Below are 17969 nucleotides of genomic sequence, written 5' to 3'. Positions count from 1 at the left end.
AGCTGCGGGGGGATCCATAGGAGATAGAGGCTGTCTGCTGCCACCACTCCTATTGAGTGACTGATCATCGCATTTTGTCTTTAAACATGTTGCATGTGCATGTTTGTTGTTCGTTGCCTTTTATTACATTAAGCGATTGTCAGCCGTCATGGCTAATAATCGGCCAAGTACAGCCAATAATCACTTTGTGTAATAGAGCCTTAAGTTGAGTGGCATCCGGGGGAAAGCTGACATGCGAATTGCACCTGTGCTCCCTCATCTGTTTCCTATACCCCTGGAATACTGAATAAAGTTACAGCAAGATTCAGCAAGGTGGTGAGTGCTGAGTTCCTTCTTTCTTCTATATTGGCCTGCATTAGGCCAGTGATGAAGGGGCAGCTGGAGGAAGGCCAGTGATGGAGTGACAGGTGGGGGAAGGCAAGTGATGGAGGGGCAGCTGGAGGAAGGCCAGTGATGGAGGGGCAGCTGGAGGAAGGCCAGTGATGGAGGGGCAGCTGGAGGAAGGCCAGTGATGGAGGGGCAGGTGGGGGAAGGTCAGTGATGGAGTGACAGGTGGGGGAAGGCCAGTGATGGAGGGGCAGCTGGAGGAAGGCCAGTGATGGAGGGGAAGCTAAAGGAAGGCCAGTGATGGGGGGAAGCTGAAGGAAGGCCAGTGACGGAGGGGAAGCTGAAGGAAGGCCAGTGATGGAGGGGAAGCTGGGGGAAGGTCAGTGACGGAGGGGAAGCTGAAGGAAGGCCAGTGATGGAGGGGCAGCTGGAAGGCCAGTGATGGAGGGGAAGCTGGAGGAAGGCCAGTGATGGAGGGGAAGCTGGAGGAAGGCCAGTGATGGAGGGGAAGCTGAAGGAAGGCCAGTGATGGAGGGGAAGCTGAAGGCAGGCCAGTGACGGAGGGGCAGCTGGAGGAAGGCCAGTGATGGATGGGCAGCTGGAGGAAGGCCAGTGATGGAGGGGAAGCTGAAGGAAGGCCAGTGATGGAGGGGAAGCTGGGGGAAGGTCAGTGACGGAGGGGAAGCTGAAGGAAGGCCAGTGATGGAGGGGCAGCTGGAGGAAGGCCAGTGATGGAGGGGAAGCTGAAGGAAGGCCAGTGACGGAGGGGAAGCTGAAGGAAGGCCAGTGACGGAGGGGAAGCTGAAGGAAGGCCAGTGATGGAGGGGAAGCTGGGGGAAGGTCAGTGATGGCGTGGAACACACAATGAGTTTTGGGCTTGTAGGAAATAACATATATAGTACCATCTTGTGCCCCTTTTCTGAACCCCCACTTATCTCCCATATGACACACCTATGCAGAGGAAACTGAGGACAATACAATTGCAAAACAAAAAAACAAGAAAAATAATTTTTAACTAAATAAGTAACTATAAATGGTTTATATTCACATTTCTGCTAATCTGGGGGCTACTTGGAGTAAAATGGAAACTTAGACTTTCCAACCCCTTCAAGTGTTAAGAATAAGGCAAAATAGGGGGAAAAAAATACATCTTTGCAAAAGAAAATTATTCACAAAAATAAAGTTAACGGTATAAAAAAATACAACTGTATTCAGCAAAATTTTCAATAGTGACTACACAGACAAGCAAATGAAAGCAGCTGACCACGTACCCACACACCTTGGCAGAGGTGCACTCCACACACGACGCCCACCACCAAGACAAATGATCTCCGATATTCCTTCCAAGCGATATCCCGATGAGCAGGTAAAAGTAATCAAGTCACCTACTCCAAAGTGATTTCCATGTCGTCTCCCATAAAGAGGAATTCCTGGATCATCACAGGGTTCAAGACTGTATTCTTTAAAAAAAGGAAAAAAATTATGCCATATCTAATCAGTTACATTTGTTTTATTTGTACAATTGATGTAGTAACATTTTTATCTATAGTCATTTTTCATTCTTAAAGGGATACTCCGGCTAAATTTTTATTCAAATCAACTGGTTTCAGAGTTAAATAGATTTGTAATTTACTTCTCTTTAAAAAATCTGCAGTCTTCCAGTACTTAACAGCTGCTATATGTCCTGCAGGAAGTGGTGTATTCTTTCCAGTCTGACACAGTGCTCTCTGCTGCCACCTCTGGCTGTGACATGAACTTTTTGGAGAAGCAGCAAATCCTTATTGAAAACCTTTACTGCTTTGGACAGTTCCTGTCACAGACAGAGTTGGCAGCCATGTTAGACTAGGGGGGGGGACTAACAAACAGCACTTCCTGTAGCACAAATAGCAGCTGATAAAAACTGAAAAACTTGAGATGTTTAAATAAAAAAAAAATTCAAATTTATATAACACCAGTGAATGTAAAGGAAAAAAAAAACTTTTGACAGAGTTCCCCTTTTAGACATTTTCATGTCATTGTTTATAAATCCTTCCATGTATAACTTGCTGCTAAGGCTGGGTTCACACCATGCGTTGTTTTTTTTTAAACGGAAATAAGGTCAAGTACATTTTGATCTTTTTTTTTTATAATGGAAGTCAATGGAAAAAAATTGCATGCGTTTTTCCATCCTTTTTTTTTTTTTTTTTTTTTTTTTGCAAAAATGAATGAAAACAACAGATTGCAAAAATGCAGTGTGAACCTAGTCTAACTAGCAAGTCATAGGTAACCATGTTGAGAAAAACAGAAAATGACTGCAGCAAACTGCAAGTGCCATATAGATTATTGTTTTTTTTTTTACTGAGGTTCTTAGCAAACAATTTGATCATTTGATCAAATAGAATATATATAACTCACCGCGTAACTATGTTGTCTAAAAAAAATTTTTTTTTTCAGCATTCCTAAATCAGTTGGATGCTACAATTGACTATAGTTGTGATGTGTTCTTTTGGTCAGTGGCTGGCATTGCTGCAAGTGAACTGCTGGGAGCCATCGGCCACTTGTCAGTTTACGTTTACACATTTTGGACTATTGTGATACATAAAAGGACCCCAAATAGCCATTTTATGTCTAGAACAAAGTCCCCAAAAGGATATTTTAATCCATTAAATTCAATAGTGTGCAGAGGGAAAAAACATCCATTCCTTCCCACTTACCCACTTACATTTTATGTCCATAATTACATAGTTACAGATGTAAAATTAAAGGGAATCTGTCAGATCATTTTGGCCTAATGAGCTTCAGACTTTATTGCATGAATAGTGGCGCGTTGTGTGACATCCACGGCTTGCACATCCATCAAGTGGTCCATGAAATCTGCAGCTTATTTTGGTAAAGTTAGTAAAGGGGTAGTGCAGTACTTTGTAATGTACAGTACGTTATGTTAGTGAATGGCCCCTTTCCCCGTTTCCCCCCACCCACGCTAGACCCGAAAGTGTAGTGCTCTATACTAACCAGATTCGTGTCGACCCCGGCCGCCATCTTGGGGACAATGATGTCATCTTCGGGCGGCCGGCCGAACCGCTCCGACCGTCCCTCATCCCGGCCCCCTCAGCTGCATCATCAGCTGCTCAGCCGCGATTGGCTGAGCATAACTGTGCTCAGCCAATCGCTGCTCAGCAGCCGATAACGCCACAGGGGGGGCTTCATGAAGGAGGGCCTCCTGAAGATTACATCATTGTCCCCAAGATGGCGGCCGGGGTCGACACGAATCAAATGAGTATAGAGCATCACACTTCCGGGTCTAGCCTTGGTGGGGGGAACAACGGGGAAGGGGGCCATTCACTAACATAACATACATTACAGAGTTGTATAACTTTGTAATGTGTGTTATTTAGGGAATAATTGTTTAGTGCCGCACTACCCCTTTAACCGGAGAATACAGCTGATGCTTTCTGCTCCCCAGCGTTCACTTTCTTTCGCTCCGTGTCTCGGAAAGTAGAGTTGAGCGAATTGCCCCCCTAAAAAAAGCAAATCACTTTGTTTGATCAGCAAGCAACTTCTTAGTCCTGGGACACTGGATCCAGATTTTCCTAACACCCGGGGTGGAACGGCAGGGAGCAGAACAAAGTTGAAAAGGCGGGCGGTCGATAAGTCGCTTGTAGATAAAAAAAAAAAAAAAAAAAAAAAAAAAGCACCTTGCTTCGTTTAGATGGGTGATTCGCTCATCTCTATTTGGAAGTTTACCGTTGAGATGAGAAGGGTGAGTTTATGTCCCGATCATCTCATGTGGGTGGTCATGAAGAAAAGACAGAGATTTTGCCTCTTTTCAAATCCATTCATGGCTTTGGCTTAAAAAATCTATCGGATAAATTTCTCTGTGTAAAGCCACCCTTAGAAACATCTAACCAGCTGATATGTCTCTATAGGGCATGGGGAGCTGAGGATGAAGGTAAGTTTCTTACCTTGATCCTTGACGCTGTTTTTGTGTAGTTTAATTTATATGCTAATGGGGGGGTGGTTTAGTGCACTGAGGGCGGGACTAGTAAATGGATCCGGCTTCAACCAGACTACCACTTCTAATAAATATATTCATCTGGCATTGGCCCAGTATTAATTATAAGGGGTGGGCCAGTTGGGGCTGATTTGGTGGTGATCCCTTCTCAGTGCACAAAACCACTTCATTAGGATACAAATTATACTAAAAATACATAAAAACAGCAACAAGGATCAAGGTAAGAAACTTACAGTACCTTCATCCTCAGCTCCCCATGTGCTATAGGGACATAATAACCCTATAACCTGCTGATAGTTTACCTTTAATACATTATACATATTATAAAAAGAGATGATATCTGATAAACTGCTAACGCAAACCACACAATATAAATTACAACTACATTCACATTTATTACCTACATATATTTTGTAATCTGTTACTTGATTTTTCTACCACATTGTGAAACGCGTCCATCAAATATTCAATCTTGCATCGACTTTGTATCCTTACCGGAAAAGGTGATGTTGAATCCTTCATATGATATTGAAAAATCAGAAATAAAACGTAACTGAGCTCTGAAATTTCCATAGAGACCTGCATTAATTGCTGCAGGGAGCTCGGAGCCGGTGAGCCGTGCCAGGGGCTGAGTAAAACTGCCATTTTCCGTGATTAGTAAGTAGTCATGAAGATCTTCCAGATGAAAGGTGTGAAAGGTGAACTGTACTCCTGGAAAAGTAAACTAGATTAGAGATGCCGATCAAACGTTACCAAATAATTCAATTTTATATGATATAGAATAATATTATAGCTAGTACTTCTGGAATAGGCATGTGCTGAATTATGCTCACACTACTGGAAAGTATCATGTTCAGGCTCAATTCTACACTTATCAAGCCCTTCCTCAACTTTTTATAGTACAGTACATACGGCTAAAAACGTGGTTTAGGGTGCCTTCACACCTACCGGATCCACAGCGGATCTCACTTCTGCGGATTCGAAGCGAGAAAAGCTGCGGATCCGGTATCAATTCACCCCTATGATAGCACATATTTGCAGCGGGATTGATATCCCGCTGTGAATATGTGCTTTAACTCCCTGGTGCCCACAGCCCCGCCGTCGCATCCCCGGCGCATCCCCCCCATCCCGGCCACATCCCCCCATCATCCCACCCCCAGCCCCCACCGCCGCCCGCATCCCGCCGCCGATAGCATACAGTACCTGCTCAGCGGCGCGGCTGCAGTGAGGCTGCCGACTCCGGTCTCGCTCAGTTCCCGGAGCCGGGAGCCTCACTGCAGCCGCGCCGTCGAGCAGGTAATGTATGCTCGCGGCGGCAGGCCGGAGATGGGCTGATGGGGGGATGTGGCCGGGATGGGGGGGATGTGCCGCCGCCGGGGATGGGGGATGCGATGGCGGGGCTGCGGGCACCAGGAAGTTAAAGCACATATTCACAGCGGGATGTCAATCCCGCTGCGAATATGTGCTATCATAGGGGTGAATTAATACCGGATCCGCAGCGGTTCTCGCTTCGAATCTGCAGAAGTGAGATCCGCTGTGGATCCGGTAGGTGTGAAGGCACCCTTAAAGTGTACATAATAAATAATAAATACATTTTATAATAATGTTTAGAAGACTTTTTCATCTAAAACATAATGCCATGGCTAACCCCGAGAGAGTCATCAGCAAGGCATGTAGGACTACTAAGGCATATGAAAAATTTGGTTTCCGGTGGTCGCAAAATTTACAGCTAACTTTGCAAATCAAACTTAATCGATACATACATGTATACCATACCTTTTCTCGTGTGCTTTTCTGTGTCTCCACCAGCATGGTCTGCCAATCACTGGCCACGGTGCTGTCCCTCCTCAGTCAGTAATTGGCTGATTGGGCAATCACTCTCCGCTCAGCCAATCACTGACTAAGGGTCCATTTACACTGAAAGATTATCTGCCAAAGATTTCAAGCCAAAGCCAGAAACAGACTATAAACATAACAGGTCATAAAGGAAAGCCTGAGATTTCTTCTCTTTTCAAATCCATTCCTGGCTTTGGCTTCAAATCTTTGGCAGATAATCTGTCAGATAATCTATCTGTGTAAATGGACCCTAACTAAGAATGGACAGCGACGTGGCTAGTGATTGGCTGAGCGGGCTGTCACTCTTGTGTCTTGAGAGTGACAGTCCACTTAGCCAGCCACTGGCCATGGTGCTGTCTCTCAGTCAGTGATTGCCTTAACGCGCGGCTGAAGACACAGAAGAGAAGATGTGGAGCGCGTACAAGTCAATAAACTTTTTTTTTCAAAATATTTTAACGAATTTACAAAAATTTGCTTTGTTTAACTATTTAAATTTCTGCTAAATTCGCTCTATATCCAGCTTCAATAGATTCACTTTGCTCGTCTCTAGTGGCGAGTCAACCACTTTATGTTCTGTTAATGTTCATCTATGGATGAAGAATGCATTCACAGAATGAAGAAAATGGCGCAAAAAAACAAACAAAACAAAAAAAAAACATAGAGGGGCACAATTATCAAGATGAGCCCTGGCATACACCACTAAAAACCCTGCCACTTCTTTGTGGGAAGGAGGCATGTCAATCAGGCATAAAACATGGCAGAATTCTACACCTGTTTTGGACCATGCGCCTCTTTGTAAATCCAGCGAAATGAATGGGGGCGGTCTTGATAAATGTCCCTCATAGTACTTATACGATGTAGAGCACAGGTGTCAAACTCAGACTCTCCAGCTTTTGCAAAACTACGATTCCCATCATACCTGAACAACCAAAGCTTTAGCAAGGTAAGTAGGTCTTTTAATTATTTATTTATATATTTTTGTAAGAGGTCTAGGCCTGGAATAAGCCTCTAAATGTATACAATATATTTAGCTATTGTATTATCAGTTTCTATAGTACAGTAAAACCTATTGGAGAAGACCACCCATATCATTGACCCTCTTCATTGAGAGGGCCAAAACAAGGATTACACAGAGTGGGGCTTCCTTTATCATGGGAATTTTGGATGGTTCTCTCAAAAAAGTTTCACTTTATACATCCCCTAAGTCATAAAAATCGTTCCAATAATTTGAATTTGGGGGAACCAATGGCAAAAATTGGCTAATTTTCCTACCAAAGAACTACCAACTTATCCCTGAAGAGCAGGGTTAAAGGTGTTGGCTCAGTTAAAAACAAGATAAAGCAAATGAAAGGTAAAGATTTATAACCACACAGTATACAGTAGTTGAAAAAAAAAAAAAAAAAGACATACATCTATTAAGTTCAACCAAGGTACGAGAGATGTCAATAAAATGGGACGGTTTATTTCAAGATGATGATCCAGGAAAAAGATTGCTCTCAATTTCTTTCTAGAGATATTACGGTGCACAATTCTGAAGAGAATAATGGACGGAACATGGAGAAGGTTTCCATTCACTGTAGTTGTTCCATACACTAAAATAAAGTTTTATCTTTAATGGCTGTGCGTCGTATTGCTGCATGTTACTGAAGATGGTGGACTCTTTAGTGTGTACATAACAGCTGCAATTTCTACCCATTTCTGGATGCTCCTCATTGAGCACTGGCGGAATTAAACTTTGCCCTCTTTAGCGCTCATCACCTGCAAAGGGCAATGATTTGTGACGAGGCTCATAAACAGATGGCGTCCAGAGCTCTTTACGAGAAATGCATAATACTAAATGTAAAAAATCTAAGCAATTAAAAGGTTAAAATTTTGAAGGAAAAAAAAAATTCACCGGATAAAACGAGTATGTGAAAATTATCCTTCCTGCTGAGGCATTCAATTGAGGAAAAAAAGAGCCATGTCTGGGAAATCAGCCAAGGTCATGGGCTTAGACAAAAGTGTGTGTGTGTGTGTGTGTGTGTGTGTGTGTGTGTGTGTGTGTGTGTGTGTGTGTGTGTGTGTGTGTGTGTGTGTGTGAGTGTGTGTGTGTGTGTGTGTGATAAATGTGACAAAAATCTAAGGTACTCTAAGAAAAATGTACATTATATGTCAGAAAGGTTAATATAAGGATCCATGTATGAATAGCAGAGTAAATTGATTAGAAACATCAAGCATAGTAGGGATTTGGCAAATACAATTTATGAAAAAGGAAGGAAAATACTAGTGGTTGACAAAATATAGTAGTTTAGACTACAACAGGGAGTCCATCCAATGCAAACAAGACATTATAGGGGTCATTTGGGAACATCCGGGTAATTTTTTTATATGGCTGGGGTTGTTAAAAAAAAATAAAAAAAAGTATAACAAAAAGTCATACTCACCTTCCCAGGCTCCCATGACTTCTGGTTTGATGGCATCTGTGAATTCCTGCTGGGACCTATCACCTTATCTTAAACTGCTTCATCAGCCAATCACTGAGGCAGGATATCACTGTGGGCAATTATTGACTGTTCGGATAGAGCCTACTGAGACAATTGCTTGGAAGGAGTATGCAGTAGTAACAAGTAGGCTGCCAAATGGTGTCATACCAGGAGCGACAGGGGACTGAGGTAAGTATTAATTCCTTTTTTTTAAACCCAGTCATATAAAAAAAAAAAAAAAAAAAATAATAATAATAATAATAATAATAATAATGTCCATGGACAACTCCTTCAATTCCCATATTCATTGAGAAACTTAATTTCATGTATAAAAATGTATCATGATTGATCCATCAACAGATTCTATTTATTTCTCTGTGATTGAAACTCATAATCATCTGAGGGTAATAACAATCTCTGTCATGACCCGCTGCAGCTGTTTGTCCATGTATTACATGGTATTCCTGGTTATTACAGGGCCCCTATAGTGACTACAGCAGGTGACATGTAACTGACCAAAGATTAATCCCGTTATATCAGCTGATCAATGGGGGTTTCATAAGTTGGACGTACAGTTTGACAATAATCTGATCACAAGACCAATTTTAATAAGAGGCTAGAGGAGAGAAGAAGTATTGAAACAAGCCCTTTACATGGAAGCCATAAGACTGAATAATGCAATCTATAAAGCCTCTATAATCGGCAGCATTCAAGCAATAATTTTATTACTATAATTGTTTTCTAGGAGTTACATGAATGTTCTATAACCTGCTTTTGTGGACGTTCAACCAATCCATTCATCCATTAGCATTGACGTAATTATGACTTTGATTGTTTTATATAAACCACGTGAATGTTTATTGACCAGCATTGGATGTAAAGCCATTGACTCAACATTCCCTATGGCTACAAATATTCTTGTGCTGGTAGACAAGCTTGAATCAATTCTTCATGCAAGTGTTCATACGTAGTGAGTTCAAACATATAGTCCTAAGGCTGATATCATTAAGATAAGTGTGTCAAGCTGAAAATCACATAGGAAGATCTAGAATATTCTTCTATCCTATGCCGTTGATCCAGAAGAAGACAACAGAAACTTTTTTCCCCCTCTCTGGACACTCTAGTGACAATGTAATTTCAACCTCCAAGCATAAGGTTAAGGCAACAGGTTAAAGTGACTCTGTACCCACAATCTGACCCCCCCAAACCACTTGTACCTTCGGATAGCTGCTTTTAATCCAAGATCTGTCCTGGGGTCCGTTCGGCAGGTGATGCAGTTATTGTCCTAAAAAAAGAACTTTTAAACTTGCAGCCCTGTGTCAAACTGGCATGGCCTAGAGTGTCTGTGCATAAGGCTGGCACAAACCTCTCTGTCCCTCCTCCCCGCCCTCCTCATCATTAGGAACGCTCCAGGCAGATTGTCTCCTATTCATCAGCTGTGTGAACACTGTACATGGGCTGGATCGTTAAGGCACCTGTGCAGTGTTCACTTCAGAGGAATAGGAAAAATCCTGCCAGTGGCATTCCTAATGATGAAGAGGGTTGGGAGGAGGGACAGAGGGGTGATGCAAAGTTAGGGCACAGATACTCTAGGCTATGGACGTTTGGCACAGGGCTGCAAGTTTAAAAAGTAGTTTTTTTTAGGATAATAACTGCATCACCTGCTGAACGAACCCCCGGACAGATCTTGGATTAAAAGCAGCTATCCGAAGGTATAAATGGTTTGGGGGGGGGGACAGATTGTGGATACAGAGTCGCTTTAAGCGGCTTCACCGATCCCCCACTTACCAGGCACTCAGCTAAATCCCACTGGCTTTGTGGATGGACTGGAAGTCACTCTCCTAATTTAAGTCTATAAGCACTTACTTATAGGTCACACAGCAGGTGTTGCGTGAATCAGCACTGCAAAGGGGACTGGTGTGGATAGCATGATGGAAAACCAGAGCATCGGGTAACCAGAGTGACTGTTTCATCTCACTAAACTTATGTTAGGCGAGTAACATTGGGCACTGGATTTCCTTCCCAATTCCAAATCTATTACCATTTCCCGGACTCTAGTAACCATAACCTGTACACACCAAAATCTCCATTACCGAACCGCCTTATATAGAGGGTGGGGGGACGTGCTGACATCACAGAGGGGCCTGCAGCTGATTGGATGGGCGTTTGGGATTATGGTTAATCCCTTTCTCCTGCGGCCAGTGACACTCAAGACAGCATGTGCGGCCGCCCTTTTTTATTCATTTTTTTTGTGTGAATTTCCTTAACAAACTGGCGGGAATTCGCTCGTAGAACGAAGCAAATTGACAGCGCGATTCGCAGCGAGTCTTGATTCACCAAATTCGCTTGCTCATATCTATTTGTATCTCATAAAAAAATATCTCATCCAAATGGCGTTTTTGTGAGTCGTTATACTGGGTACTTACATATAAAATGTTGAACAAAATATCCGACTAAAGTAACATCAAAGTCCTAAATCATATTTTTTAGTGCTTTAGGTAATGATGCATTCTCTCCACAAACAATACCCACGATAGACGGAAACCCATTCGCTACAGAACTTTTCTTTTCTTTCAACACAAAAGGATGTAAAGCCAACATGAAATAACGATGTTACACCCAAAAAGAGCCATTTCGGGGGGGGGGGGGGGGGGGACTGTAAGCATTGTCTATCAAAGGCTTAGGGATGATGTAGAGATAATGTGGAGAGGGAACGGTGTAGTTCCAATTAAGTCTTCTTTTAATGTAGCAGCCTTCACAACATGAGCGCTCCTAATCAATGCAGTGCCATCAAATGCCTTGTTCTTCATGCCGCTACTTAATGCACTGTGCAATTCTCTTAATAGAGATAAAGCAACTATACTGAGAACAAAGTATGCAAAACATGATACTTAGTAACAACCATAAACGCTAAAGAAAATTCTAATTCCCTCTTATTTTCCTAATAGTGATGACTATAACAGTAACTCTGGTCTTAACCATATAGTAGCTCACAAAATTAATACACAGTAGATTCGGCTAAAAGGGTAACGGTATTTACCGTTTAGTGCTATAGAAACAGATCATTCCCTTCCTTCAACCTTTATAGCCTCCTCCCTGAACTTTATTATACAGAGGCATCTATAAGGAATTTATTGTCGTTCTCACAACATTGTGCCGGTGTCTTATGATGGATCTTGCCAACTTGGCTGGGTTTGTTGGCCTAATATAGATTTCTAGAAGTTTCAACAAGTGTCTAAAGGTTCTATTACATGGAGCGATAATTGGCCGAATGAGGCCGATTTGACTGATTATTGCTTTGTGTAATAGATAGAACGATCAGCCGATGAAGCGATCATCGGCTGATCATCTCTTTAGGTCCAGACTTAAAATCGTTCGTGTTGGACGCGCAACGCTACATGTAAATGTGATTGAAGTATAAAATAATAGAGTATTAATATTAACTTATACCACGTTCCCTGGTGTCCTCCTGGACCTTCCACGCTGTCCGCATCTCTGCCTTCCATTCCAGCCTTTGCATTGACAGGCTGGGGCCACTCAGGCCCGTGGCCTGTCTTGGCCAGTGATTGGCTTTGGCTGGTCTTTGCAGAGACCAGGACAGAAGGTAGACCTGCAGACATCTGGGAAGGCCTCCAAGGACACTGGTAAGGTAAATTAAAGCTTTATCATTTTCCACTAAAAGAAAGGGCTGCTCGGACATCACTAACGATGTCCGTGCAGCCTTTGCTGCCCGATAGGAGGCCTGTGTAATAGCTCAGTAAACGAGCACTAATCTATCAGATCAGTGCTCATTTATAGTTCATGATCGGGCGTGTAATAGAACCCTAAGCCTACCCATAGGTACTGATTAGGGATGGTCCGAACCCGCCGAGGTTCGGCTGAACCCGAACGCTCGGCATCAGATTCCTGCTGTCTGGCCGCTGCATGCAGCGGGCGGATACAGCGGGAGGAACGCCTGGACAACGGAGCAGGCAGACAGCGGAAATCATTACCGAGGGTTCGGGTTCGTTCGGACCATCCCTAGTACTGATATTATTCAACAACAGAAAAGCCTAAAAAATATTTCAAGTTACCTTTTCCATGAGTTACTTCAATTGTCCATGTACAATTCAAAGAGTTGGGGTAGAATTCTGGGTATCCTGGAGAAAGAATTGTGCCACTTGGGCCTCTTACGTCTCCGCCACATAAAGCTAGGGTAAGATAACAAAAAAAGATGGTTAAAGAATACAGATATGTCTAGCTTGGTTCTTTATATACTGTAAGACAATCACAATTATCATCAGTGAATAAAGATTTTTATTCATCATAATTAGGGATGAGCAAACTTTTCAAAAATGTGGTCAATCAGGTTGGCCAAACTTTATCATTAAATGGTTTGTCCAAACCAAAACGTAAATGGACAGCACTGAGACAGCTAAACGATTGAGCTGTTTTACTGGGGTTCAAAAATTTGTCTCTATCCATCTACACTCCCCCAATGTCATTCTTCTCTGGTCCCCAAATCACATTCAGCCAACTACTGGCCATCACTATCTTCTCGGGAGTAACAGCCAGCTTAGCCATTCACTGGACGACTAAAGTTAGGATAGCGCCACGGCCAGTGATTGGCTAAGTGGACTGTCACCCTTGTCTTGGGAGTGACAGCCTGCTTAGCCAAGCACTGGCCGTGACACTGTCCATTCTAAATTAGCCAGTGATTGGCTGAGCGGGCTGTCACTTCCAAAACAAGAGTGATAACCTGCTCAGCCAAACACTGGCAGTGGCGCTGTGCCATCTCGGTGATCTTGGCTGAATGGGTGGCACTTCAGGGAAGCTCGAAGAAGTAAAAAAAAAATGTTTGCTACAGATGTGCGGAGGTAATCTTTTCAAACTTTGCAAAAAGTTTGGATTGGTACCAAACCAAACTTTTTGCAAAGTTCAGAATAAATCTTGGCTCGGGAAGTTTATTTAATAGTCATATATAATTATGCTGACACCTATGTTCATGTTTGATTAGGGCATAAAATAATACTATGTATTTCACACTGTGTTTGGTCCAACATACTATTAACAAAGTCCATCTATAGCAATTTATACTGTAGCCCAGTCATGGTAGAACGATGTCCTGGACACATGGCCATATGCCTTTTTTTAAATTTGTTTCTTTGGTTTTTTTTTATAAATTTAAAAATATTCAACTTTTTATAGCAGCCAAACATATCCCATTGCACTGATGCAATACAAACCAATTTCTCTTAGATTTTTTTACTGAGAAACTTAAAACACTTTAAAATGAGAACATGGGCTCCAGACCTGTTTGTAATCCTATCCGAGGAAAGTAAAAAAAAAATCAATTGCAATATAAGTTTGGAAGTGAAATGACCCTTCAAATTCTTTAGATGACTCCAGCTATCTCTGTTTACCCATCAGTGGTATTCATCCAATCACACTGCTGTGCAAACTTTTACAATCTGTATAAATCCTTCGATCAATCAAAGGAGATTCTCCGCAGGTAAGTTCATTTTAACAAAAAACCCTCGCATAACATTCAAAAGCCTCTCACAGAAAATCATTATCATTTCTTGTGGTTTATGTAAGATGAAAAGTTTTCAAGGACTTTGTGAAAACTTTTTTTTTTTTAAAGTAACTTCCCCCACGTTTCCTTCTTGGCAGTTTCAGCCGCCGACACAGTGTGATAGTTTTCTTGTGGGGCTACTATATTTCATTGGTACTGTTAGAGGAAGAAAAAAAACTGTTTAGGTGAAGGCTCCATGCCTGTATACTGTAAAAAACAGCAGGATTAAATTATCAGCTGCTCAAGTAGGACATCAAAAGTAGTTCACTATTTCTGAACAAAGGTGGCTACAAAAGGGGGAAAAAAAAGAATGTAGGTGTTGTTCTATTTATCAGCACTTAAAAGGTTCATAAACTTGCGTGAAAGAAATTTTACACTGTTGGGCTATGTTCTCGCAACGGAACCATAGCGGCAAAGGCGGCAATCTGTTAATATTAACGGCTGCAAATAACGATCATGATCATTGTTAAAGGACAAATCCGGACAAAATACATTTTTAAGCAAAGTAAAAAAAAAAATCCTAATGTACACTAAATTATGGGAAATGCATATATAGTGCTGTTTCCCTCAAAGTAGTAGATCAGACAGGCTTCAATTTCTCCCCCCAAAAAATGTGACGCCACGACCTAGTCTGCTGCACAGGATGGAGCGGGAGAGATCGGGTGGCCCGGTGGGGGGGGGTTGGTAGATAAGGAGCTTCATCCTGCTTCACAGAACGGGGCTGGACAGGGCTGTAGAGATCAGACAGCCTGAGGGGGGTGGAGATAGTTGCACTACTGTGCCTGGCCGTGGCACAGTGAGGGTCCTGTCATCATCTTTCACATGTAATTTCTACATATACTGGGGGCCTACTGGACCCTTCAGGTATATAGACCGGTATATGGCCGTTGTTTTGAGTATCAATTAACAGGCGTTGTTTTAAATCAAAAATTGCATTGGAGTCTATGGACAACAGCCGGACATTATTTTGACGGCCGTAGCCAAACAACGGCTATTGTTCAATACATAGTGATAAAAACGGCAGTTGTTTGCATTGACCTCAATGCAAATCATCAAATTATTAAAAGAATAGCCATTGTTTAAATTTAAAACAATGGTCGTTCCTATCAGAACATTGCCTTAAACCGCCCTTGATTCCAAAGCGATGTAAATTGAAACATAATATGTTAAGAAAACTATTTGAAAAAAAAAAAAAACATAATAAAAACTAGTGATGAGCGAGCACTTAAATGCTTGAGTGCTCAAGTCTAGCATTTTTCAATGTTGTCAATGAGTACTGGACTCAAGTAAAGAACTCCACTATAATAAATGGGAGACTCGATCATTTAATCAGGTGCCCCCTGCTTGGCACAGCAGAGGGTGCCTGGTTAACCTATTTTATATTTGGTTCTAATTTTTGTATATTTCATCCCTTAAAGGGATGTTTAAACAATATATAAAAAAAACTACAACAAAAAATGTAATAGGTTTCTTAAAAAAAAAAAAAAAAATAAATAAATATATAAATATATATATAAATATATAGAACCCCAGTAGTACGCAGTCAATTGACAGTACACCGCCAGAATTCTAATATGTCTTGTACAGCATCTTAGCTTTTACAAGATGTTGTGCAAGACATATTAGAATTCTGGCGGTCCATCGGGAGTTAGGAGGACAGGTAAGTATAGCTGCTATAGTAAAAAACAATAAAACATCCATACTTACCTGTCCTCCTTCACAATGCCATCTGGCCTGAGCTATGGTCCCCCACACAGTGACAGCCCTTTTTGCCAGTCACTGCGTCATCCCACCGCAGCCAGTGATTGGCCAAGAGGGCTGTTACTGAGCAGGAGACTTGTGTCAGAGAGCATCAGGAGGAGCGCAGACAGGTAAGTATGGTTGCTTTATTGTTTTTCTACTGTTAAGGTACCCTTGAACCGTTTCATGAAGGATGCGAGAAGCCCAGAAACTGTGTAAATATTTGTGTCACACAGCACGTCAGTACAGTAGTGCGAATATATCATTTTATGCTTCACATGTGCAAGTTGGTGATACGTTTGGATTTCCTATCAAATGTTATTACAAGTAATGGATAATAGGATATACCTTTAAAATAAAACATACAAGATCTTCAATAATATTCATTGAGCACATAGACAGAAAATCCCGTGAGCATGTCAAGATATTGAAATCAGGATTCCAGGGTCACATCCGGACAGCAGGTAGGCACGCTTGCCTCAAAGCATTACAGATCCAACTTTGGTTTTACGGTGTTACAGGAATAATTTATGAAAATATAGATTGTTTTATCCTCCGAATTTATTCCGCTTTAATGAGTTTGCGTCCAGAGTCGTCACATTACTTACTGCAACATTCAGTTAGAGTTTGGACAGAAATTATTCCGACATTAAAATTCATATCAGTCATGAAACCACAAAGCTGTCAGTCAGTTACAATGCTGTTTGTCATTAAGTGGACTTTTTGTGCTCGCTTCCTGGACCTCTGCTCAGCTCACTTCACTGACTTGGCAGTTTCACTAAGTGTCAACCCATAAAACCTTTCTCTTACTCCTGAATATCAAAAATTCATGAAACACTCGTAAGAAACTTTATGAATATAAGGAGTTTGCTTAGCGTCCGACGATGAAGCGTTGGTGGAGCCAATGGCATCTAAAGCCGAAAATATTTCAGAAGTCAAATAATGAAATAAAAATAGAATATAAATGTTATTTGACCAAATAAAGGGGTTATCCAGAAAAAAACATGGCTACTTTTTACCTGAGACAACAGTTCAGGTGTGGTTTGCAATTAAGCTCCATTGACTTCAATAGAACTAAGTTATAAAACCTGCACCCAATCAACAGTGGTGATGTCTCTGGAAGAAAGTGGTCATGATTTTTTTAAACTGGATAACCCCTTTAAATTAAAAGAACCAATCAACCCAATTAGGCTGATTGAGTTCCCTGGGGCACTGTATAAAATTCCTGTGCAGATCGCGGCACATACCCCGAGCTGCGCAGGAGTTTCCCTGGGCGCGCAACAGGCACAGAGGTGGGAGGTAACCATCTGGGCGGCTCCCCGCCCCTGTCTAATCACCGCTCTCTGCCTGTCAGCGAGTGACAGGTAGAGAGCCCTGTTACTGGCGCCTCTCCCTATCAGCGCACTTGGCAGGGATGAGCAGTGAGTAGACAGGGGCGGGGAGCCTACCTCCCGCCCCACTGCCTGCCGCACCCAGTGATTAAACTTAATTTTCTTTGGCATAAAGCTGCTGCTGTAGCGCGGTGTGTGGTACTGGTGCGTGCCGCAAGCTGCACAGGAGCTTTATACAGCCCTCCAGGGAACCATATCCACCTAATTGGGCTGATTGGTTCCTTTTAAGAACGGTTATCTGCCTGAAAGCCTCTTATTTACATATTATTATTGCAATTATTATGTTTAGCTTACGGTGTATAAGGTGTAACAACCGCAATGGAGTTGCAGGTTCTATGTTTAAAGAGGCTTTATAACGTTACAAAGTCATGGCAGAAATCTACACCTGCTCCAGGATAGCTGTAGATTTCTGCGCCTGCCGTGCAGCCGGTTGAAGTCCCACTAGATTTACTAAGGGGCGTGTGCCTCTTAGTAAATCTGGCGGACTACATGGTGGGGGGCCCTATTTAAGACCGGCGTATGATCACGCTGGTTTATAAGTCTTGATAGATCTCCTCCTTGCCTTGGAGAAGATACAAAATCAATATAAATCTTGTCTACGGATGGATGTGAGTAAAGATGAGCGAACCTCCAGCATGCTCGAGTGCATCCGAACCCGATCGTTCGGC

At 42.2% G+C, this 17969-nt stretch overlaps 1 protein-coding gene across 1 annotated transcript in view; it reads right to left on the bottom strand.

Moving 5' to 3' along the window:
• The window catches only part of CSMD3 (CUB and Sushi multiple domains 3), a 467563-nt gene that overhangs the window by 394593 nt on the left and 55001 nt on the right, over window positions 1-17969 (bottom strand). The window contains exons 8-10 of the mRNA XM_069959625.1: window positions 12690-12806; window positions 4814-5029; window positions 1599-1787 (exon numbers count right to left, since the gene is read on the bottom strand). Of these exons, the coding sequence (XP_069815726.1) occupies window positions 1599-1787; window positions 4814-5029; window positions 12690-12806 (522 nt within the window). The remainder of the gene's footprint in view (window positions 1-1598; window positions 1788-4813; window positions 5030-12689; window positions 12807-17969) is intronic.

The sequence above is a fragment of the Dendropsophus ebraccatus genome, chromosome 2 (genome assembly GCF_027789765.1).
Source record: "Dendropsophus ebraccatus isolate aDenEbr1 chromosome 2, aDenEbr1.pat, whole genome shotgun sequence".
NCBI lineage: Eukaryota > Metazoa > Chordata > Amphibia > Anura > Hylidae > Dendropsophus > Dendropsophus ebraccatus.
Note: the sequence above shows the minus strand (reverse complement) of the source record. Positions and strands in the feature narration are given on the sequence as shown.